The following is a 25,622-nucleotide window of genomic DNA, read 5'->3' on the forward strand; positions in this document are numbered from 1 at the left end:
GTGGGCAGTGTTGGGAGGGGATGGGGCTATAGGGGTACTCCCAGGATGAGATTCAAGTTTGTGGTTTGTGTTGTGTTTCGCTTATAAGTTAGTAGCACACCCTACAAAGTAATCATTGAATGCATTTGCAATGTCAGTGGGCCCCCCTTACTCTTATTCTGCATAGTGAAGCATGGGTATCACAGAGTTTTAACAACTCTGCTTGGAAATAGTCGAGCGCAGAATCAGGGTCAGGAATTAAGTCGATTCTGTGCCAAGGGCAGTTGGTAAGGTCAGCCAGAAACTGTTGTGGGTTAAAGTTTCTAAATGTTCTAGTGAGGAGAATTTTATGTTAGGCACACACCTCCCTACCTGCATAGATACCAGCACCTCTACAGAGGTAAGTATTTCTGGAAGCATCGGGCTCCCGGAGCTGAAATTAACTCAGCTCAGGATTCCCCCAGCTTCAATCCTGTAATTAAAAAATAAATAAAAATACATTAAAAATGCAATGCAGCCTGTTCTGCTGCTTTAGGGAACTTGGCATCTATTTTTCCCTGTGTGCATCGGCTTGGAGAGTTGGGGATGAGCTGGGATAGAATTGCAGTACATGACACTCATATTATAATGGGATGTATCAAGTTCTGTGTTCTATCATTCGGCTTCTTTTTCTTAATGTGCCAACAACACCGCCAGGTCTAAGGTGCCACAAAGCTCCCATAATCTGCATCAAATATGGGAAACATGACTGACCACATTCTTACATTTGTCTCACAGTTTCGACATTGGGAAAAATTATATGGTTGCACAAAGTAAACTTTCTATGCCTTGAGACACCCAGGTAGGAAAGGTAAGAGAGGAGCAGCGGTGGCCATTACTGTGAGTTGGTGGACAGCACCTTTAACCAGTTTGTCACAGTTCCTGTGTTGTATGTAATATGCTGTGTGTGTTTCTTCCTGTGTAAGTCATGTTTCCCAAATAAGCCCACCTGAAATAAGACTTTGGGTATGTAATGGGGTCAGACAGAGTAATGTGGCCTCTATCAGTGTAAGGGGCCGTTAGAGCAGACCACACACTGTTTGCACAGGCCTCTGTGATGGAATATTCCTTGATTTTCCCAAGCTGTATTTTGCAATCCTATCCTGCACTGTGAGGTTTGCCTCGTCACGCCTGGCTGGGCAGCTTCATTTCAAGTTTCATTTCCTGGCAAGACCTTCTTGGAAGCAACAATACAAATAAAATAAACATAGCCGGTAAACGCTGTGTTTATTTCTGGAAATCCAAGCCAGGGCCAGTGGTGATCTAGTGGTAAAAGCACGACTCTTTGAAGAGGGAGAGCCTGCTTTGTGACAAACTCGTATTCAAGCTTCATACGTTTTAATGTGATGTTAATTAGCATAAGATGAACCCCTCCGCGCTGGCTGTTTAAGTGATGCTCAGAAAACAGAGGGAAAATTTCAGATGGTGAGACATAAATTGGTATATCCAAATGTATGTATCACATTCATTTCTCGCCTCCTCATTATGTTATTGTACTGAGGGTTATGGCGAGCCAGTTCTTTTTATGTGCAAAGCCACATTTTCACTTTCATTTCAAAGTGAAAAGGATTTAGTTTGTCTCTTTTTGTGTATTTAAAGCACAGACCTTGTGTACTCTTTTCTAAAACGAACTCTAAAGTGGTCTAGGACAGAGGTGCGCAAACTGGGGGGGGCGGAGTTTTTTTGGGGGGGGTGCGGTGGTTACAGAATCCCCACGCTCTTCAGCGCGAGGCCTCTGTAAACTCACTTATAAGGCATTCGGTCCACGCGTTTCCATGTCGACGGGCATCAAATGATGCCGCAGGGTCATGTGACATGACCCCGTGGCATAATTTGACACTGCATTAAATGTAATGGGGGATGCGACCCACGGGGTGAGCAAGCATGGGGGGCACAGGAACTTTGTGACCCTTGGTCTAGGACATTTTGCCGTAACCAAGTTGCTGCTGGCGTTTTGCCACCACTCACCTCACCGCAGGTCATTTCACCGCCAAGGTAAGCCACTTACCTTACCCTTTACCCTAATCTTAACCCCTAATATTAACGCTACCCTCTCTACCCTAAAACCCCTTACCCTAAAAACTGTAACCCTTTATCTTAAAACTCCTATTCTTAACCACCTACCCTAACCGCTAAAACCCCTTAAATTAACTTCCCTTATTGGCTAAGCAGTCGTAGCGAGATGGACGCAACCAAACGCCTGATTCTGCTCCAGAGATCCCCCATGCCTCACACCTTTCGAATTGCTTGAAATGTGGTCCAATAATACTAATGTTGTTCCTCCTGGGTCTACCAGGACTACCTGGCCACCATCGTACTTCACAGGAATAGGGGCCGTTTTTAAAACATCTTTTATATTCTGGGGTCTGATCAAGAAGAGCCACGCGTGGACTCAGGATGGTCAAGATCAAGACAAATCAACTGAGTAGGCATGGTGGCACCTTTAAAGATATGATTGCCCCAGCATGCGATTGTTTGTTTGTTTTCTACTTCGAACAGTGATCTTTGGAGCAAACCAATATTAGTATCTTGTTATCAGGCCCCCCACGTTCCGGAGATACTGATTTTTAATGTCAGAAGTTCCAACAATAGGGATAATATTCATAAAATGGGAGCAATGTGCACCTGTAACGGACATAATGTGGAAGCGACACAGAGGGGTCTCCCAGCTGCAAAAGTGAAGCAAAGAAGAAAATAACCTGCACCTGATTAATCAGCAAAAAAGGGCTGATGGGGAAAGGATTTGTATTGTTGATAGTGCAGTTCTCTTTCTCCATTAAATCCTCACTTTGCAGCCAGGAGATTGTGCAACATATAGACATTTTTATATCTCCGCCCGTGCCCTTTGATGCACTTTCCCCATTAACTCTACAGATAAAGAGGGTGGTTTAACGGCGGAACTACCTACCGTGTGTGTGGTATAGGAGCCACAGACGCCGCTGTGGTGCTGTTCAGCTGGTAGTAATCCATGAAGGTTCGTGCCACATTGCTTCCCAGTTTCATATCTGAGACCTCTAATTAAGGAAGCCTTTGAGGCAGGTAGGATGGTGCTGGATGAGTGCGCCTAAACAGGTGTATATCACCGGGTCCCACCTTTTAATCACCATAATAGGCTGGCCCCTCCACAGTGGCATGCAACATACATTGTCAATGCTTTTTACCTGGGTTTGTAAAACTCAATATGGGATCTGTTGGGTGGCTGTTTCTTGGATGTGGAGTTTTTCCTTTCAACTTAGAAATGGGTGTAAAAGGTGATCAGGGATTTGGGCGTCTGGTATCAAAAGTTCTTTGGTGTATAAATAATATATAATTTTCTTATATACCACTGACAGTGTGCGCAGTGCTGTAAGTAGAATTTTACAGGCACAATGAGCTCCTGCCCCATGAAACTCATTTTGCCTGAGGCACACGAGGATAAAGTGACTTGCCCAAGGTCACAAGGAGCTGACACCGGCATTTGAACCCGATTCCCCTGCTGCAAAAGCAGTATCATTGTTTACAGAGACAGTGCCTTTACTCACTGAGCCACTCCTTCAATGAGGAGATTTATCATCATAACTCAGGGGTGAATAAAGGTTCCTACATGCGTCCCCCCGAAGGGAAGGTACGTAAGTTACAGAGTCCTCACGCGATCCCCGGCACTTATTTTAAATGCTTTTGGGGAAGTGCGGGGCTTCTATAACAGCCGCGCCCCCCCCCCCAGAAAATCTTGCGCCCCAGCCCCCCACTTTGTGCACCCCTGTCATTACTGTTAGTTATAGAGTGCCTTTCTCCAGATGATATTCACAATTACAAAAGAAAAGGAAATTTAGCCAGGAAAAAAATCTCCTATGAGGATTGTGGTGCTGTTTCCACACCAGGAAACTAGATGTGAAGGGCGTGCCAGTGTATCATGTCAAAGCTTTGAAGACCTCTTTTCTAAGGAGCCCCTTTTAAATGTGGAATTTACATGAAAACACTCACATTGGTTTGAAGCTTTTGTCCCACATTTTTGAACCTGCAGTGGTTACTGTAGGGACAGTAGCTGATTTCCCATTATGCCCAGCCCTAGGGCGGCAAAATTTTGGGTAGCAAAAATGTCCGCCCCCATATACAAGAATATAAAGCAAGCGAGCATATAGTATGTAATGTTTTCAAGGCAAACTTCTTAACACGGATTTTGCTATCCTCGTGTAACACACTTTCCCCCATGATACACTTTACCCCACCCCCTGGGAGATATGGCGGCTACAGTGTATGTGGTGCGTTACCTGCAGCTCACAGGAGGCCTGAGCCTCCACTGCTGGGAGCCTGGGGTGTGCCTGATCTGTCTCGTGACATCTCCTCCACCTGTATGGGATCCTACTATGTTGGATAACCCGTTACAGGACCCCATGCAATAATACACACACTGATGATAATAATAACAGTTTACTGCATGCATAAGAATAACAATATACTGCTCCCACCAACTAGGCCACGCACGGCCGTAACCTCACAGTGTCCTCCAACTCAATGTCCCCACCTGATGGATTATTCCCCCAAAGTACTGAGGGGCCATTGGGCACTCAACAACCACAAGTAGCAACCCACCTAAATGTGTGAGACAGCACTGCCCACAACTACCATGTGTAAAGTAGGTGCACTTAATGATACCTGCCGGGTACTCCAGCACCCGGTAGCGTCACAACAGAAGGATGGGATCCAGTGATGGTGGTAGTCAATGATGACGTCCGCCTCCACGTGGGGTTACCTCCCGTGTGGATGGTATCACCATTGAAGATAGTCTCTGATCTGTAGAGTGATCTGGTCCCAAACCACCGGATCACCAGTTCGCTGCCGCATCCTGGCTCTGTCCCTCACACTGGTGCTACAGGGGCAGTGTCCCTAACTACTGGGCCTGTCCCTGCAGCGACCACAAGCTGAGGGGAGTCAGGGCCTAAGTGGGGTCTCTGGTGTAGTGCAGGGGTCACAGACACCCTACACCTACACACCCTAACCCTTCCTCGTCCCAGTTCCGACTGGCGTGCTCCTAGCGCGCGCAATGTATCTATTCCCCTCACCAGGGGAATAATGGCGCCCTATTGGCTGCTGTGTGCCATGTGAGTGATGTGCAGCCTCACTGGCTGCTGGGGGTTGTAGTACCTGCAGAACCTATGTCCCTAATGGCCGTCTCACACTACGCATGCGTGGCATCCTGCGCATGCGCGATTGCAACCAAGATGGCGACGCCCTGCATGGTGACCTGCCAGTAACCTCTGGCAAACGGGTCGCCTGCGGCTACCTCCCCATGCTCCCCCCACCCCCAGCCTACCCTGCCAGACGCAGCTGCTGCCAGAGGTAGGGGGCAGACGAGGGTCCAAGGGGAACCCAGGCTATACTTGCGTATGCTACAAACACCAAACTACTCTCTGTAGTAGATAACAGCTTTGATGCAGATGAAAAAGTATGGCTGGGGTAAATTTTGCTGTAAATCTTCATGGGGAGAAGCAGGCTTCCATGCAGGTTGATGCCTGAATTGTGTAAATTGTTTACAAGACCCTCTGAGGATTTTTGTGGTCTTAAAGTTAGGATATGGGTGTAAAACGCAAGCGGGTAACAATAAAGCTGTGTTGTCTGGTCCGGGGGTACTCAAACGTTTTGTCTTGCCCCCCCTGCCTACCCCCATTGCTCGCGCCGCCCCTCACCTTGTATCCAGTGACAAATAACGCTGCGGGGTCACGTGACGTCATTTGACACCGCGTTGCCATGGCAACGCAGTTTCAAATGACGCCACGGGTCATGTGATGTCAAGTGACCCAGCGCACACCAGCCGTCTGAATCAAGGTAAGGGAAGCTGCAGAGGCCTCACGCGATCCCCCGGCATTTAATTTAAATGCCTTCTGGAAGGGCCTTTGCCACCGCCGCGTCCCCCTAGAAAAATCTCGCGCCCCTCAGTTTGCGCTCCCCACGTCTCTTCTATTACAGTATGCTTGAGCATTGAAAACATGATTGGTTAAAATGTTATTACTGACGGTCTTGCTGCTTGTTTAGTAGGGTAGGATGTATAACAGGGCTGCTGCCACTTGTGATAACATCTGAAATCAGAATTCTTTCACCTATTGATTATGGGAGCATATTGGTGCCAAATAAAGGTATTGAGCCATGGGATTGAATCCAGTTTAGCCTTTCAGTCCATATGTAATATAGAGGACTTCTGGCTTTGATGTGTGTAGTTAGACAAGATATCTTGGACTTAATTGAAACACTTTTGTAGTTTTGCACTGTTTAAATGTTGGAACTCTACATACTAAAGTATGTTAGGACAGCATGCTTTTTGGTACTAATAGAGTTTGGATTATGATTTTATTTCAATCGAATACTTTACAATGTCGTGTCTTAATGTTGTTGTTAACTTGTTAAATTGCAAGAAGGACTGCTGAAATCAATGCCTGGTCTTTGATTACAATAACGATGCAAAATATGACAAGTTACATCTGTTCAATAAAATATAAATAATTTCTTCTGCAGTGTTTTGTTCTGCTCCAGCATTTACTTGTTGTTCCTGAAATGTTATCAAATAATATATTGTAGGCATATCTAAGAGGTTAAAATGGGCCAATAGGAAGCCATGACATCATCCCTTGCGTTGCGGCTTCCTATTGGCCCGCGTGACCGGTACGTGAACATGACATACCTGCAACCCCTATAGAGGTATGTATCTCAGGAATCAGGGGGTTCGCAGACCCGAAATTAATGCGGTTCAGCTCCTGAGAACCCCTTCTTCCCAGCTAGAGGGAGAAAAACATTTTTTTGGGGGGAAGGGGGGCTTTAATAGTGCTTGCCTAAGGGTGGCACATACCTGAGGGATGGGCCTGCCCACCCCTGATCTAGTGTGTGGGGTTCTATCATTTGGGATCATTCATTTAATTGAAGACAACTTTTGTTGTCCTCACGCAGAAACCACTCAAGCCGACTCTTATAAATAATCATAAGGGGAGCTCTCAATTAGATATTAAATCAGCAATCTCCACCACATGCCAATTAAATTGATTTATTTTTTAATTACCTTTGTGAAGGACGTTTACCGATGTGTTGAGTGATGCTGAGCCTGCGAAGTGAGGCTTGCCCCTCTGAAAGCAAAGGGGTTAAACGCCACAGTTGAACCACAAACATATTGGTGTCTGGAAATGTCTCTGCCTGGACTATTGAAATGGCCGTCTATTGACAGTCTGTGCTCCCCAAAGTCTTTTCAAATGCATGTCAGGCAGCTCTCTCCTGTGCTCATGTGCTCCTCAGCACGGGTGGCTCAGTCTTCCACTGAGTCTCTGATTGAGCCATCTGTGCTGAAGCAGGGATATCCTGAAAACATGACCTCTTGGTGGCCCTTGAGGACTGCAGTTGCCCACCCCTGATATAACTGAAAGAGGGAGCTAGAGGTGACTGAAGCATGAGCCAGGAAATCCCACCACCCCAAAGTACGCTTTGCCGGGGAACGCAGTGTAACGTTGCTCGCAGTACATAATTTCTTTTGAGGTTTCTCGCCGGAAACGAGATAAGCACCGAGATACCATCCAGCTGCTATCGCCAAGTAATAGTTACACTTCACTGCGCTCCAGTTTTTTTCGTCTTAGCTCAGTACAATATTCAGTGATTTAAAGCTCAGAGACCACATGGGATACAGCAAATTCCGAATTATTTATTTCTCCGAGCTGGAAGCTGATCCACAGATTATTTACTGCAAATGGGGCTGGGTGTGAGCGCGGGCAGGGAAAGGGGGGAACAGATTGATGGAGAATTTTCAATTAAAACCAGCAGTCTTTTAAAAGAGATTTAAGGTTTAAGCAGGGAAATAATAACTCGGGAAGGGGTTCTGAGAGAGGGAGCGGTTACCGAAATAGGACGGATACAGGAAAACATTTATTTTTAAAGCTGTATTCTCAAGGTAAAATGTACACTACAGAATGAGCCAATGTAATGCTTTCACCATTGTTGCTTTCTTTTTATGCTGCAGGTTTTAGAGCATTGGGATTAAACATGGCAGCTGTTTTTAATTGCCCCCCCCCCCCCCCCCCCCCCCATTGCGTGACATTAGGGCCGGCGTTAGGTCAAGGCGAGCAAGGCGGCTGCCTTGGGCCCTGCACTTTCGGAGGCCCAGTGCTCCCTTTTCCGGTCGGAAGTTGGATCCCGGCGCCGACAGGAAGGAGAGGAGGGAGCGTGGGGCCGCCGAACTGGCAGAGAGAGGTAGGTGTATGTATGTGTGTGTGTGTGGGGGGGGGTGTGTTTTTCTCTCTAGAGAAGTCTTACTTTTAACGGAGCGGCCGCCTCCTGTAGCGTCGCGTTGCCACGGTGGCCGATGTCAAATTACGATGCGTTGCCATGGCAACGTGACGTCACATGACATCATGACGTCGCCAGAGGAGGGCTGCTCGTAAAGGTAAGCCCCCTTAACTTTTTTATCGGGAGAGGGGGGGGGGGGGGCTGCTGCCAGCATGCTGCTTTGGGCGCCGCAAAACCAAAGGCCGGCCCTGCGCCACGGTCTGAGGACCTGACATCTGTTTTGTTACATCACCCAAACTGAACACGTTTCAGTGGTGTCACTTCGTGGTTGGAGCCAAACCTTGAAGCAAGTTTCCATAGTTGGAGTCTCCCAACGAAAATGAACATGCAAAACGGAGCATGATGGGTGTGAGCTGGAATCTTTTTATCAAGAGACAACAGTCTGCTCCGGGTGGCCCATGTTTACTAAGCTGTGTTATGCCCTTCTGCATCCAGAAACAGCTGCGCCGCCAGCAGCTGGTACAGAAAGCTGCAGCCAGGTTGTTAACCAACCCGACCGGTTCTTGGCACATGGCACCTGTTCTCCTCTCTCTGCTCTGGCGGCCTGTAAAATGGCAAATCTGTTTCAAAATGAGCTTGTCTGCATTCAAACCCCTACATAATCAGGGCCCCAGCTATCTGAAAGAGCTCCTGGTATCTACAGTCCCATTCGCTTACTGCGATTACCAGGTGAAGGACCTCTAACAGCTCCCAGAATCTCCCCAACTTGTTTTGGGGCCCGAGCTTCTAGCCAGACTGTTCCTACTGTAGCCATGCTGTAAAATGGTCTGCAGTCGTCTCTCCTGCTGGCAGTAAACCTGGTAAGTTACAGGGATGCCAGCAGTAATCATGGAGGTTTGCCCTCACACCCTGGTGAGGTGCCCTATGTATGGATGGGAGTGGCTGCATACTCTGAGTCCACAGTTAGTGACATCAGAGATGTGCCTGTTTCCTGAGGTATATAAGGCACAGCACTGCCCAAAGTTAGTTGTTGGGGGAGAGCGTTGGAGAGAGTTGAAGGAATAAGTCTGTGTTGAGACTTGGGAAATGAAGGGCCCACTAGTGCAGTAACTAGTGGCCCGTTTCTACATCAAGTAGCATCAAGCCTGACAAGGCCACACTGTGTCCAGGCACCTGGCACAGGGGTGATCTCCCTGCGGGGAGAGGGGATCCCACTCCATTGGGAGGGCGTACCTTTTCAAGGGACAGTACGGCGAGATGTGCGGCTGAGCTAACCGCTGCAAGGGGCAGTCTGTCCATACCATCATCAATAAAGATGCCCTGTTCAAAGACAACCCCACTGTGTGAGTGTGAAGTTACTCTCCAGTGGAAGTCACCACCAAGGAGTTCCTCATCAACTCATCTCCCTGCGGCCGCAGAGATCCTGATGAGGTGGAGGCGCTGCACGTCATATAGGTAGGACTCGCACACACTACCTCAGCTGCCTGTCTGGATTGACAATCCCTGAACACCATCATGTGGGAGACTCAGGAGTCCTGTTGCCAACAGGTGCACCACCAGACATGACCACGTAATGAGGACTGGTTAGACCACAGGGGCCAATATGAGATTGGGTGGGTCATACTAGAGGGAATACCCGTTACACTACTCTCTGGAAATCTCTGCTTTATACTGTCCGAGAGACTCCATCTCTGGAAAAACAGGCTCAAGACCTACCTGCCTACCCAGGCATTGGATTAATAAACCCCAATCTTTCCAGCATTTAATTCTTATCTTCCCATCGTCTATTCTGTACATCCTACTGTATATTTTAATTGTGTGTTTGGTTTGTTTTATAGCTTCTCCTTCTCCCCCCCCTCTCTTGTAACTGTGAAGTGCTTTGAGTCCCATTGGGAGAAAAGATCTATATAAATAAAGTTCTTCTTCTTCTTATTATTATTATTATTATTATTATTATTATACACTTTCTGGTGCCACCTTAGAGCACAAACAAGTGCATGGGCCACAAGGTGTCTTCCAGCGCTGGAAGGTGTATTACAGCACAGCTGCGCTTAGTAAATATAGCCCAACGTCTTCTAAACGCTTCACACCCCCGTAGTGGTGGCAATGCCACTGAAAGTATCTAAAACATTTAGTACTATGTTTTAATTTATTTTATTTCTCCTTAAAACATTTTACCATGATTTCCAATGGAGGAAATGGCAGCTACTTTGTTTATACAAAGGCATACAGAAGTCCCAAAAAAATCCAATATAGTGCACTACTCAAATGGCTAAATGGGAAGGACAAACAGTACAAACAAACAGAGACAAAAAAATAATAGAAAAGAAGGAGGAGAACCAATAGTGCATTAAGTTTCAAATAAATTACAAATAATTTTCTAGTGCTGCAACGGATGGGCTGTAATTCATTACTGTTGCTGCATTGTCACATATATTTTGTATTTATTTACTTTATTGTTCACAGTTATATTTATACTATATGTTTTCTCATTTAGTTCAGTAGGGTAGCGCTACAGAGTACATCATTTAGTTTCACATTTTGTTTATATAAAGGATGTGTATTTCAGTTGCAGAAATATTCCCCCTGTAATAAGGTTTATAAATAATATCCGTTCACACCACTCCTAATGCTGGACATTATAGGCAGTGCTGCCCATGAATGTTGAGAATTAATTACACAGAGGAGCTCTCATTAACTTTATGACTAAGATGGTAATAAACGCCTTACTTCCAACCTGATTATTCAGTATTTTTCTACTTGCAGTACTTCACTAGAACGAAACAGAACAGCCATCCATTCATTGTAACATTTACCTTTTGCAAAACTGACGGAAAAGGTGGTGCTGAAATCATACCTTACCAAGAATGATAGCATCACGGAAGGAGGAGTGGGGAGAGATACAGGGAGAGAGGAGAATGTGAGGCGAAAGAGGACCTGTCCCGAGGAGCCTGGCGAGAGATATAGCGTGGTGACAGAGCCTTTCTAGTCTGGCAGAACAGCGCGTACCGGGAATAGTGGATACGATCCAGAAGGGTACATCACTTGATGAAAGGGAACCCGTGGAAGCTGGGGCTCCGAAGCTGTGAGTAGACCAAGTGGAAACGCATCCAGGGGATCGCCCCTATCAACATCAGTATCTTTTCAACGTACATCGCTACCGCTATTCTTGGCGAAGTATCAGGCCTACAACTATTAACACACATACACCTCTACATGAGCTCCAACGCTGTGCTGGCACCAACACTGGCCCATTAGTTCGCACGCAGGCCACCGGCACTGAGTAAGAGACACTGTGGGACAATTGCGCAGTGGGGTACATTACTATTCTCTCTGTACGATTGCTATAAGTATTGTTCATAGTTCTCCGATTCTGAGGGCCACTGTATGTGATTTTTATGTTCTCATCTTATTAATAATGGTACTTTATAAGCAAAGTGTCCCGCTGTATCGTCTGATCCCAGCCTGGTTTCTCTATCCGGTATGTAGGAGGTGGACTCAGGCCCTCACCCTAGAATATACATATTAATACATCTAGGGAAATAAAGAGGGGTTACTTATGTCTTTTGTATATTTTATATTATTGCACTTGGTAATGTAGCATGTACACACAGTAAGAAAAGGTTTGGTTACCATGAACACCTTAGTAGTGTGATTCTCAATTTGCACTGATAATGTTTTCTCAGCATTAACTTGTCTGACCATTGCCTTTCTCCCTCCTCGGCCTTCCATTCAGATTGTAAACTCCAAGGAGCAAGGGTCTTGTTTCTGATGTATCATCAGGTGTCAGACAATGTGTTTTTTTTCACCCCATTGTTCTGTTCATATATAAATAAAGGATCATCATATATAATAATAAGCATATCGGGCAGGTGCTGGATATTACATACTGTATCTAGTGCACATATTCCGGCTGGCGTGAAGCGATGAGTTTCCCTTAGAGAGAAGCCCTCTCCCTGACTGGGGATGTGCTAGTTTAATCTCAGGCACTTATCAATCACGGACGTGTGTTCTCTCTATGTTCTTATCCTTGGACTGAAGTATTTACGGCCCATTCGTCTGCCTCGCACACACCTCTCACTCCGGGAGGGAATTAAACTGCTCCTGTCTCTTATTTTATCCTCCTTCCACCCTTTTGCCTTTTTAGACGCACAAAACCTTAGCTTATATTAACACCCTCCCAGCGTCTGCAGCACCCGCCAGCAGTCTCTGGCACTCAAGGAGTTAAAGCGGCTGTTCTTGTTCGGGGGTCCCCTTAAAAAAATGAGCACGATGCAGCATAGAGTGACACCGAGTATAATTACTCTTTATCGACCGTTTAAAATGTCTTCTGGTTAGAGAACGATGACGCCAATAAATATGGCTGGCGTCTGCGCACACATTATGATCAGTGATATCTTGTACTTGTGGCCCTCGGATTGATACATTCACCATGGCTCTGTGGATAAAGTGCTCTTCACGGAGGACCCGTATTCAGCCTCAGCCTGCAACGCACGGCACCCGATATCAGTGATGCGTACTTCAAACAGCTGCCGAAGCCCCACAAAACTCTGCACTCAAAACGGCTGATAGCAGCCCTTTTGGTTTCAATAACCTTATATAGACTAGGAAAGAAAAGAAAGAAAAACAATTTACTTTAATGACACGGTTTTGTTAAAGAATTAAGCGCTGATGAGAAATTGAAAGCCAGGGCTCACGCTGAATGCAGAGAGGCGCGACAGCGCAGCCTGGCCACTCACCGCTCTGCTATTCTATCTGCAAAACAGCCCCTACTACGGCACGGTGTGATGTTCTGCACCGCTGTAATTCAGTTTAATTGAAATTCTGTCTGCTAAATCCTGAGTCCTCTATTGATCAACATATGTCAGCTGTGCAAAATTGTACTAAATTGGGCTGAGTTACTGTGGAAAAGTCAGCTGCCCCGAGGCTTCGGAAAGCAAAGTGGTCAGCGGCACATTGCAAAGCGGCGCGCTAAGCCACTGAGAAGGCTTACACCAGGGGTGATCAAACTGGGGGGCGCAAGATATTTCGGGGGGCACGGCAGTTACAGAGGCCCCGCGCTCTTCCCCCAAGGCATTTAAATTAAATGCCGGGGGATCGCGTGAGGCCTCTGCAAATTCCCTTACCTCGTCTTCGGCGACACGACGCCAGGGCAACCCGGCAGCAAATGTCGCCGCAGGGTCGCTATTTGACGCCGGAGACAAGGTAAGGAGGGGGGGCGGGGGAGTGCAGACGGGGGCGCAGGGGTAAAAGTATGCGCACCCCTTGCTTACACCTCCCTTGCTAAGAAATGATGTCACGTTAGAAAAACTTCAATAATGAGTTTCGGAACCCCTTCCCTGCCGGAGGGGTGTTGCACTACGCACGGAGCGCTAACGATCAGTAAATGACATAAATAGAGGACAATGGGGTATATCCTCAGAAGGTCCCTAATGTTTTAAGGTTACGTTCTCTCATTTTAACGTATCCATATCCGTAACGCATATCCCCAAAACTGCTTAACGCTACTGGGTTCAGCCATTTTCCTTACAAATGAGGGAACGATACATTTTGACGGACCTTAGGCTTCTTCATAAGCAACTCCTATGGTAATGAGCACTTTACCTACCAAGGGAGATCCTCAGACCTCCGTTCCTGTTACCGTTATACTAATAACGCAACGATATAGTATTTAGCGCCTGCTGAAAGCTGCCCTTACTCACTTCTAAACCCTGGGGAGCATTGCATTATTTATACACAGAGCCTGCAAGGGAAAAGGTCTTAAGTGGTATCCATATGAATGGACTGAGTGCAGGAATTAACCCTTTCATGACGTGTCATACTAACCGATATATTATGGAACATATAAATGGCTGAAACACAGCAACAAATTAATATTAATGTGTTTTTTTTTTTTAAGGAATCAACTATAATATGGTGTTTAATGACAAAAGTGAATGTTAGATATGCTTGTATTGCTTACAATTGTGTATATATAATTAATGGTATAAAGTATGAGTTTAGCAGAATGAATCTACATATGAGAAAATGATTTTCAAGGAGACATAAGTAAACGAACTAATATTTAATTACGCACAATTCAGGTACTGTGTAATAATTAAAAAAAAAACATATATAATCGAACTAGTATAGTATAATACCGTTCCCTAATAACGTTCTTTCGCAATTTTGTAGGCACGGCAATCCCCGTTCATCGTTTTGCCAACGGACCTTACTTTTGCATGTCATTAGCCTTGAAGATACCCATTAACAAGGAGGAAAATAAAGCCCGTTACCTGATTTACACAATATTTGCGACCTTCTGAGGATCTACCCTTGTGCGCGGGATTCGCTAAGCTGCGTTGCAGGGTAACGCACCCCCAACCCACTATTCGAGTCAATGACGGCTAACGATCAGGCTACGATACCCCATATCGCGGCTGAACAAATCCCGCCCGACGTATCAAAGCAAATGGGGAGCAGTTCTGAGGCAAATGTAAAAAAAAATTAACAAGTATTAAAAAAAGAAAACGGTGATTCATTTAAATGTAATTTCTCTGATACATACAGTAAGGTGCAGTTATTGGGTCCCAGAATATCTCCATTTTTACCTTGAAACATTAGCCCGATTAGTAAGGAACCGCCATACAATCACTGTTCTTTCTAAGGCCGAGTTCACGGTGGCTGCTATGCAACGCGCGCGCACGTCCGTCGCAAGTTCGGGTTGTTTGTGGGAGTGTTCAAACTGAAAACTGCACCGGTGGCAAAGTACAGCGTTGACGCTGCTACATTTTGCTGCTACAACCCGAAATTATATTTGGGGCGGCAGTCGCGTCACGTGAGCTGGTTCAGCAAACCAGCTCCGTGACACGTTCGCCCCACGCCCTGACCCAACTCCTGCAGCCAAGGCACAGATCGCTGAGCTGCAGGAGCACGCGGGGGAGGCGCGCACAGACGCAAGCGGTAGCATCTACCCTGAACTCGGCCTAACACTACATCAGTATCTGTATTTAGAAGAGCAGAGGTTCAGCAGCTGCAATGAGAGGACCCACAGCTCATGCATTGGTTTGAAACTGCATATTATATGTTTTTCCTGTGTAATCCTGCTTTGTAACAGTGTAAATGCAGAGCAGAGAGTGACTCCCAATGTTTATAAATCACAGTGCTGACTGCTAATAACTGTGTGTGCTCCCAGTATTTGGGGTGGAATCAGCATGGAGGACAATTATGTAAAACCAAAAGCTCCCAAGCACTGATCGATGGCCAATCTTTGTTTTCATTCCTCTAAGCAATATTGCCGGTGATTGGGATTTATGATTTAATTAGCCTTCCCCACAGTCCAAAAACCCTGAAATATGTATTTTTCTTTTAGCCAGAATAGAAGGGCGTAAAATGTCTATTTATCAATATCCTGACTGCAAAGTTAGTATAAACAGAGGGGGGAAAGGGCATCAGATTTACCAAAGGGAAAAATCTATTCAAAATGCCTTTTTTTTGTGTGTTTTGACCAATCTGGGGTTATGCAGCACTGTTGCTCAGGTTTTGTAGATGGGAGACTTTGAGAAACAAACCTAAGTCAGGGGTCTCAAACTCCGTCTTCAAGGGCCACCAACAGGCCAGCTTTCATGGATATCCCTGCTTCAGCACAGGTGGCTCAATCAGTGACTCAGTCTTCGACTGTTGGTGGCCCTTAAGGATTGAGTTTGAGACCCCTGCTCTAAGTATTTGGGTTATGAGGTATTTGGGTAATTTTTTCAAAACACCAGTGCGTATATTTAAATGGCAATGCTTAAACTGCTCCTACTTGAGCTCTGTGTCTTCGGCACTTAGCTCACGTATTGACTAAAATGACTCTTTTGGTGTCAGATTTATGGCAAAGAGGACATTTGCACCCCGCAATATAGTATAGACAAGAAATTTTATTAGCGGAAGTTTGTGCAGCAGCGTAAATTTGCTGAAATGTTTTTTGTGAGAATGCCAAGCATTAAATGTCATTGTGCATTGCAAATTGTAACACAGAAGCAAATGGAATCAGGTCACACAGCCCTGTAAATACAGCACTACCATTTTTCACTTTCACATTCTGTTGAAAGTTGAAAAATGTAATAGTATCTTGTGAAAACGTTACACCAAAGACTTAATATTGACGGGGTGATTTAACATTACGTTAGTTAGGTCATACCTAAACTTGGCGTTACTCACATCTAGACACTGTAATAGGGCTTTTGCAGGGTCTGAATGGGTGTCACACCACAGTAATGTATGATTTACCTAACACAGCGTTATTTACCAGCGTTTCCCCCTGTTCTATGTATGTATATCTTTATTTATATAGCGCCTTTTATGTATATAGTGCTTCATATCAGTAATACACGTGGCCTAATAATATAACACATAATGGGAATAAGCGCCTGAGACATAAAAGTAACATTACGAAAAGGAGTCCATGCCCCGAAAAGCTTACAATCTAAGTGGTGCATAGGAAGAACGTACAGAGACAGTAGGAAGGTGTTCTGGTAAGTGCGTCTTCAAGGGGCCAAGGTCTATGTACAGTACCAGATTTATAGTATCAGCCACTGAGCTACTGTACCCATGTGCTTTGTTAAAGAGGTGTGTTTTAAGGTCTTAAAGGTGTTGATAGAGGGTGCTAGTCGGATATTGAGGAGGAGAGCATTCGAGAGGTCTAGGGCAGTAAGTGAGGCAGGATTTAGCTGGGAGAGGGCTTTAGATACACAAGGGGTAGACAGAAGACATCCTTGAGCAGAATGCAAGAGTCGGGATGGTGCATAGTGATAAGTCAGGGCTACAATGTAAGGAGGGGCAGAAGAGTTCTCTCCTCTCTTTTGCAACTTGAGTTTGACCAATTTTTGGTTCGGACTAACGCTTAGAGATATTTAACATCACGTTATTTTAGGCAAACTCAATGTTATGCTACAGTAATGTGACATCAAGGCTATGCTAATGAGATGTATTCCGGCTATTGTTTTTGCATATAATGAGTTTTCAGGATGAGAGTTAACCTCAAGAAAAATAACATCCACTCCTGTTCTAGTTAATATCACGTTATGAGCTCTGATGCAACCCTTTCGTTCGGGAGCCAGGTGGTAGCCCGGGAGAAAAGCAGGCAAAAATAAGACCGGAAAGCCAATTAATGAAACGTTTTCATAACTCCAAGCTCCAATTGTATGGTTAGCGCTGTGTTCCAATGTCTGATGACCCCTCATTATTAGAGATTGGTCATTCTCACCCAACAGGCATCACCAGCTCAGACTTGTATCCTGCCATGTCTGCTCCCTTCACTTACTTTCTTCCAGGGTGATCTTTGTTGTGAAGATGGTACTTGATTACAGCACAGTGCTATGTAAATAAATACATATGCTAAAGATATTGGCCCACATTTACTAAGCAGTGCTATGCTTGAAGATCCTTTCCGACCCTCTGAAGACACTACACAGCGCATTCACTTGAATGGGCCAGAAGGTGTCTTCCAGCACTGGAAAGGTGTCTTATGGCATAGCACCGTTTAGCAAATATGGGCCATTAAGTCAAGGCAATTCTGCCTCACATCAGCAATGTAAATGGGAATTAGTTGAATGGGGCAACACAAGAAGTTACGGGAGGAATAACATGATACACATTACAATGACTGTCAAGCATGTCCTGTTAAGCCAGTGAAACTGCCAGGTATAACATGTGATACAATAGTCTACTTCAGAGCCCTTTAAAATGGAGCCAGCCACGAATGACCCAATATAAGCTGTTTGATACACACCCCCATCCTTTTGTTTTTGGGAGGGCTGGTGCTGTAATCTTGGTGCAATTTGAAGTCTGAACAAGCTGCAAAATGATCCGTTCCTTTTTTTCCAGAACCAACATGGCTTCCAGCCCAGCGGCGTTTCCCCACAATGAATTCCTTTAATAAGAAGCCTGGATTGTGTCTTAGGCCGCGCTTCTAGTTTCGGTGACAGCGCCGCAACGTCGCATCAAAACAAATGCATTGCCGCCGTCGCGTCCGCTTATAGTAAGCGCGACGCGATGGCGCAACGGCTTGGTCGCGAACGCTGGAAGTCATCTCAATTTGATTTTTCCAGCGACCGCAGCCTGAAGTCACCGTCGCCGGCACTATAAGCGCGGCCTTAGTCTTCCTGAAAGTTTTGCTGAATGCAGCGACCGGCTACGAAATGATATAAACACAGGAGGTGACTGCTAGATGTGTAGAAGCGCGGGCAGCGCTCATCCAGGTTTCATAATAACTGCCGTTGGTGTCTCAGGAGACTCCACCCACATTTTCCAACCGCAGATTCCACGTAAAACATATTTTTCCTTTTACATCCCAATCACGTTTCACCGCCGCATTTTTCAATCCCAGGGGAATGCGTATGATTTTGATGGGTTTAATAAACATGGCTGCCCTTGTGAATGCCTAAAAGCTGAGCCAGTTTCACTACAAGGTTCTCACTTACATGTTTGAAGCCTTTACAAGATCCTATAGTAACGTCGCAGCATGTAATGTGACTGGGATTTTAACCCCGTCACTGCCAGAGATGCCTGCGATGTGTGTGGGTGATACCAATAATGAGGATGCTTCCGACTTCCTGATATAGGCAAAGGTCAGTGGGCAGATAATACACAGAGCAGGTGCTGGTTTGAAATATATAACAATAAAACTAAGAACATCTACCAAATGTGTTTATGCCAAGTTGCCTTTTTGGATACATTGAAAAACCCGACCTTTCCAGACTGCCTATAAAAAAAAAAAAAAACTAACCTCTACTTTTCCACGATCGATTTTTCAGCACAAATGTTTTATTGGTATCAAAGTTCTTTTTATATGATCCAAAATAAAATATTAACAATCCGGGAGAAAGAATAGAAAACACAGCTGGGATTGCCGATGGAAAAATAACAGATGGCGGAGGTAATTCTATGGGCCTGAGCCACACATTACATGTGGATACACAAGACACTGGAAGGGAGGTGAGTTGATAAGTGCAGGAAAGAGCTTCCCAGTGGAGGTTTTCAGGACATACTGTATATAACCACATAAAAAAATTAAGGGGGTTTCACTGGGATTTTGGAGCTGTACAGCTTAAAACTACTCGAGTTATTGGATCTGAAAGGCAGCCCAACTCACAACGTTCCTAATGTTTCTATAATTATTTCAATGTTGAAGACGTCAACAACGCTTTGATTTATAAAGGAGACAGCCTTCCAGTGGGTGAATCTCGACATCAGTGAAAGATGACTGGCCTTCATTGGACAGATTCACTGCAAAACAAGCCCCACCCCCCTATGAGATGTAATGCAGTTGCACCCAAACTTTCACTGTAACACAATGTATCCCAACGTATAATATCAACATGGGCAGTGGCACTATGTTTTGGTAATTGTAAAATCACCATCTATCACTTTGTGCAAAGTTCAATTTTTGGCAACTAATTTGTCTTCCTTAGCCACTAATACAAATGATGCTGGCGAAACATTGACACCCCGGCAGTTCAATAATATTGAGACAGCAATGTATCACAGCTCTCTACTGGAAAGACTATTTAAACATCTACCATCCCCTCCTACGCTGATTACTCACACTGCACTCTTAAAAACTACAAGGAAAGCAATATAAAAGGGACCCTCGTGAAACAATGCGATTGCCAAACTCATTAATAATTTTGAATTTCAAGGGGATGAAGCTGGATTCCTCTGTTATCAAAACATCCAATTAACATTGCTAATTAGTGTCGCCAACAGCAGTCAAAAGGATGGTAATTTATAATCAGAATGTAAAGGTTTCCAAACACAGGCTACTGAACTTAGGATACAGAAAGTGCTGTGTTATTGAAAGTGTACATCAACGAAAGCACAATGCCAGGATTCTGCCATTAATGGCGAAGCTACCTGCTCTTTAAAACACATTCAAACATGAATCCGTGCAATCCATGCTTAGAAATCCTTTCATATACATAAGCATTGGACAGTAAAACCATTATTGTCAGTCCGTAGAACATCCTAATGACCACAACCTGATCAAGGAGATTTAAGTTAAAGTTTAGGGGTGAAAAAGTTATTTCATGAATCCTGTGTGCAATACTGAACTATTAACTTTTTCAAGGCATGAAAGACTAATGAAGATCTATAGACTCAATCTCACCAACTCGTGAACTGAAACACTGCCTTATTCTTTTATTAAGCCCTGGCTACTCTGGTCCACTCAATCATCCTTAATATAGTAGAACATACTGGCACAAGCACCTCGTTTTTGGCCCGCATAGAAAAGGGTTTAGAGAGGGTTTCAAATTTTACTAACTAAAGTAACAGAATATACAGTACGGAGAGGATTATTTAGCTGGTTTCATGAACGTCTGATGACAGATTGTCAAAGCCGTGTCATAAAGGTTTACTAGCAAGGACTGCTGCACTGTTCATACATCATACACTTTATCAGAAGAGACTAAAAGAACTCAACATGTGCACTCTGGAAGCAATATATATATATATATATATATATATATATATATATATATATATATATATGAAAAAATCAACTCAGTTGGCACACTGTAAACATTAGTAAGATGCTGATGCTAGCCCCATATGCACATGTAAAAAGTAGATTTTACCAGATTGGAGTCCGGAAAAAACGAGACAGCACACAGTCCAGTAGTTCCAATGAAGTTGTATTCAAAGTAACATGGCACCACCTCCAACGTTTCGGTTCACTCAACGTGACCTTCCTCAGGGACGTGCAATAAGTGAATGCTAATCCACCACCTTATATACCCAAACTAATCAAAATCAAAATAAAATTAAACTCACCCGTGTAGGGGCATCATAGCCCGCGAAAACCGCGCCGCTGTGACACGCATACAAACGCTGGAACGCATCGCCATTTTGGATTCATGATTGTAAAACATCCTGTTAATCTATGGTGGCCTCAATGGTCCGCTCGTGGGTGCAATCGCGCATGCGCGAACTCCTAATGCCGTGACCCGCAGTGTACTACTGGAACGCATCGCCATATTGAATCCAGAGATGTTACCTCCTTAGCCTAGCTACGGTGGCCCAACAGGAGCATATGTCCACCATGGACCACTATGGTGGACATATGCTCCTGTTGGGCCACCGTAGCTAGGCTAAGGAGGTAACATCTCTGGATTCAATATGGCGATGCGTTCCAGTAGTACACTGCGGGTCACGGCATTAGGAGTTCGCGCATGCGCGATTGCACCCACGAGCGGACCATTGAGGCCACCATAGATTAACAGGATGTTTTACAATCATGAATCCAAAATGGCGATGCGTTCCAGCGTTTGTATGCGTGTCACAGCGGCGCGGTTTTCGCGGGCTATGATGCCCCTACACGGGTGAGTTTAATTTAATTTTGATTTTGATTAGTTTGGGTATATAAGGTGGTGGATTAGCATTCACTTATTGCACGTCCCTGAGGAAGGTCACGTTGAGTGAACCGAAACGTTGGAGGTGGTGCCATGTTACTTTGAATACAACTTCATTGGAACTACTGGACTGTGTGCTGTCTCGTTTTTTCCGGACTCCAATCTGGTAAAATCTACTTTTTATATATATATATATATATATATATATACACACACACACACACACACACACACAATAAAATAATTACTGGCACTCCTGTTTGCACACTATGGATCTGGTGCTGTGGTCATAAAACAATACAAGTATACGTTACCAGCAAGGATGATGGCATAAAGTCTACAGCACTTCACTGAGTGCTGTCGCCTTTATGCCATCATCCTTTCTGGTAACGTATGCTTTTTATATATATATATATATATATATCTCAGGGCGACATTTATATAGATACGAGAACATCCAGCAGTTAGTTGGTTAATATTTTCTCTTTTAGCAGTTCTATCAATTACAAGAAACGTATCATTAGGGTTCATTTATTTGACGCAGGCAAGGTTAACGCTAAATCAATCCTTGAAGTTTAACTGGCTTCTAATGACATGCTAAAATTGGAATATATCAATACTGTACCAGTATGTGTGTCGAATTACTTTCAACTCCTCTCTTTCCCATATCATTAACTGCCGCAGGTTTTGAAAATTGATGCAAAGTTCCCACATAATTTGACAGTAAGAGGGGCCAAAGTGAAAATGACTTATCATGAATTCTGTGCCAAGAAGGTAAATCTAAGCGACTGAGATACAGCACCCTATATCCTGATACAACGTGGTGCTATGCCGCAGGAGAGCTTACAACATTGCTTATGACATAGCACTGCTTAGTAAATACGAGCCGATATCTCTATACAAGTGTTGCCAGGTCACCTGATGACTACTATTCTGCCCTTAGGCTAGCAGTAAACCCTGGTACAATCAGGTTGCCAGTAGTTGATATGGGGTTTTCCCCCTCCGAGGAGCTGCACTTGAGTGATAGCGGGAGGCGGTGACATCAGGCCTGGGCATGACCAATCATGAGCCAGACTTGATGCCCTCCTCCTGGCAGTACTTAAGGGCAGTGCCGCCCTAAATTCAGGAGTGCCTTCCCCCACTTGAGGAAGGCAGGTCACACAGTGGAGAGAGGCTGATTATTGGGCATTCTCCAGTCCTCTTCCCTTCGGGGGAGAGTGAGTGTGGACCATACCTCTGCCTCTGCTAGGGAGGCAGAGAAGAGTTAGGATGGCTGCGGGTGCCATTCGCCTGTAGTGACAGTCCAGGGACCATCCTTCAGGGGTAGCTGACAGTTACTACATCGGGCAGAATCCTGCCTTGCTACTGTGCTGTACAGAAGAGATATTAAACCGTTCCTGTTGTTATACCTCTTGCCTGGTGTTTGACCTTACTGGGGGGAGAGGTAATTGTTCTATCGTGGGAGATCACCTTCAGTTCCTGGAGCCTAGGGCAGATGGAGACGCTGCACTGCTAAAGAGATATTTAGGGTATGAACCCCAGAAGCCTAGTCCTGTGTCCCCACTACCACCGGCGGAAGACTCAGCCCTCTTGTTACCAGCAGGTATCATGCACCACACGACCACAAATGGCCAAATCTCCCACCAGGTGGGGGAAACACCGTTACACAAGAAAAATACTTTTAATATTAGTTTGTCAACATTTCTCTTATAATCCTTGGTATGTAACAGTAAAACCCTGAACACTTCACATAACCCTATTATTGCCAGGAGGTTTGTTATGCATTGTGCAATAATGCATATATGACCTCTTTGGTAACAATGATAGTAAATAAAAATACCACTTGTGAGCACATTCACATGTCTCAGACATGTCTGCAACCCTACTTCCCCCATTATCTCTTAGAATACAGTGCTTCCACTGCAGCCAGGGATTCTGGGAAATGATATGCAAATGAGCACAGTGTCACCTTTTGCTTCATGTCCATTTTAACATGGACCCCTATAAGCATATACCAACCTAAATGGACTTGAAAGCTACAATTCATCCTGCTACAGTAGGTTCACAGACAGAATTTACTTCTATTTTGGTGCTAAACTAAACACTTTTATTTCATTTTTTTTTTATGTCTGAGAATTTGAGCTCTGAAAAAAGGGTCCCATGAATGGATTCAAACCCAAATCAGGGATTTGACAGAATACAGAAAGGCCACATCAACACAAACGGCTCAATAACTCCTTCAATTCAGTAGTATTTTAAAAGAAAAGTTTGTTTGCTGAACAAATCTGCATTAGAACATGAGGTTATCTCTAAAGAAATGTAGGAGGAGATTACTACTTTAAGGTATCTCCTAAATACCCACTGTCCTGAGTACTGTGGATGGCTGGTGCTACCACTAGGCGACTTAGGTGGTCCATTTTGGGGGGAGGCTGCAGAGGAGGAAGATGGTGGGCGGTGGTGGGAGAAGAGGACGGCATGAGCGGAGCAGGACAGCAGAGGAAGAAGACGGGCAGGCGGCAACAGGAGAAGAGGGCTGAGGACCATGTGAGCAGAGCAGGGTGACACAGGATGGCCAAGGAGGAGCGCGCCCCAGCGGTCCTACCCGGAAGTCTTTACTGACTACTGTGCCACCCTGCTCCGCTCACATGGTCCTCAGTCCTTTTCTGCCGCTGCCGCCGCGTCCACCGTCTTCCCCCTCTGCTGCCCTGCCGTTCTTCGTCCTCTTCCCCCGTCGCTGCTGGATGTCTTCCTCTGTCCTCTTCTCTCGCTGCTGCCCGCCCTCCTCCTCTGCTGCCCTGCTCCACCAAAGCCAGTAAGGTGAGAGGTGGAGATGGGGTTGAGACAGGGAAAGGAGGTGAGAGAGGAGAAGGAGGAGGGTGAGAGAAGAGAAGAAGGAGGGGGGTGAGACAAGAAGAGAAGGAGAGGGTTGAGAGAAGAAGAGGAGAAGAGGCAAAGGAAGGTGAGAAGAGGAGGAGGCTAAGGGGAAGAGGAGGAGGGGGTGAGAGGAAGAGAATGAGGGGGTGAGAGAAAGAGGAGAAGTAGGGGGTGAGAGAAGAGGAGGGGGTGAGAGAGGAGGAGGGGGTGAGAGAGGAGGAGGTGTGAGAGAGGAAGAAGAAAAGGAGGGGGTGAGGAATGGGGGAAGGAGGGCGATTAAGGAAGAGGAGCGGGTGATTGAGGAGTGGGAGGGAGGTGAGAAGAGGAACAGGAGGGGGGTGAGACGAGAGAGGACGAGGAGAGGGGGGGGGGCACAGGGCTGAAGGTTCGCTGAGGGTGCCGAATACCCTTACCGGCCCTGCCTGAGTAGTGACATGAAAATAACTGTGTTCTCCTTTAGAAATGTTTTCTCCCCTTGTTCTGCTATAGTACAAGCCCATGGTCAGAGGCCTCCGACAATCTTGGCTTTGCATTTCTCATTCTCAATACAGCTCTGAGCTGCCAGTGGGTTTTATAATAATGAAAATGTATTGCGGAGGAAGGTCACCACTTTCAGGCGTGCATCCCATTCGGGTGACCAGATGGCTCCAGATTACCAAGGGCCGTCCCAGCCAACCCTGGTCTTTCAGTTCTCATTTCAAATAAAGTAGCACGCTGTTAGGGAAAATGCATTGGAATGAGAGATACGATGCATAATAAACAGATACTAATAATAAAATTATTTCATACGCGCTTTTCTCTCAATGGGACTCAAAGTGCTTCACAATTACAGTATAGCGTGCAGTACGCATCACATAGGATTGTTACAGACATGGTCCCTGCCCAGATGAGTTAACAATCTATGATGTTAGTGCCTGAGGCACAGGGAGATAACGTGACTTGCCCAAGGTCACAATGACCTGACACCGGGAATTGAATCAGGTTCCCCTTTGTGTCATTGTTTGCAGAGTTAGTTGGGCTTATTCTAGTAACTCCGAAGTTGTCATTGCCAAACCGCGCGGTATGGGAATGAAATATGAGAAATAAAACGATATTCTGTATTGTAAATCACTTCTAAACCAC

At 45.3% G+C, this 25,622-nt stretch overlaps 1 protein-coding gene across 7 annotated transcripts in view; it reads right to left on the minus strand.

Moving 5' to 3' along the window:
- Positions 1–25,622, minus strand: part of LOC142503696 (cytosolic carboxypeptidase 6-like) — a 1,053,590-nt gene that overhangs the window by 14,055 nt on the left and 1,013,913 nt on the right. For all 7 annotated transcript variants that reach the window (XM_075616294.1, XM_075616295.1, XM_075616299.1 and 4 more), the window contains one exon: positions 2,927–3,023. In XM_075616294.1, coding sequence (XP_075472409.1) covers positions 2,927–3,023 — 97 coding nt within the window. The remainder of the gene's footprint in view (positions 1–2,926; positions 3,024–25,622) is intronic.

This window comes from Ascaphus truei, chromosome 10, assembly GCF_040206685.1.
Source record: "Ascaphus truei isolate aAscTru1 chromosome 10, aAscTru1.hap1, whole genome shotgun sequence".
Classification (NCBI taxonomy): Eukaryota; Metazoa; Chordata; class Amphibia; order Anura; family Ascaphidae; genus Ascaphus; species Ascaphus truei.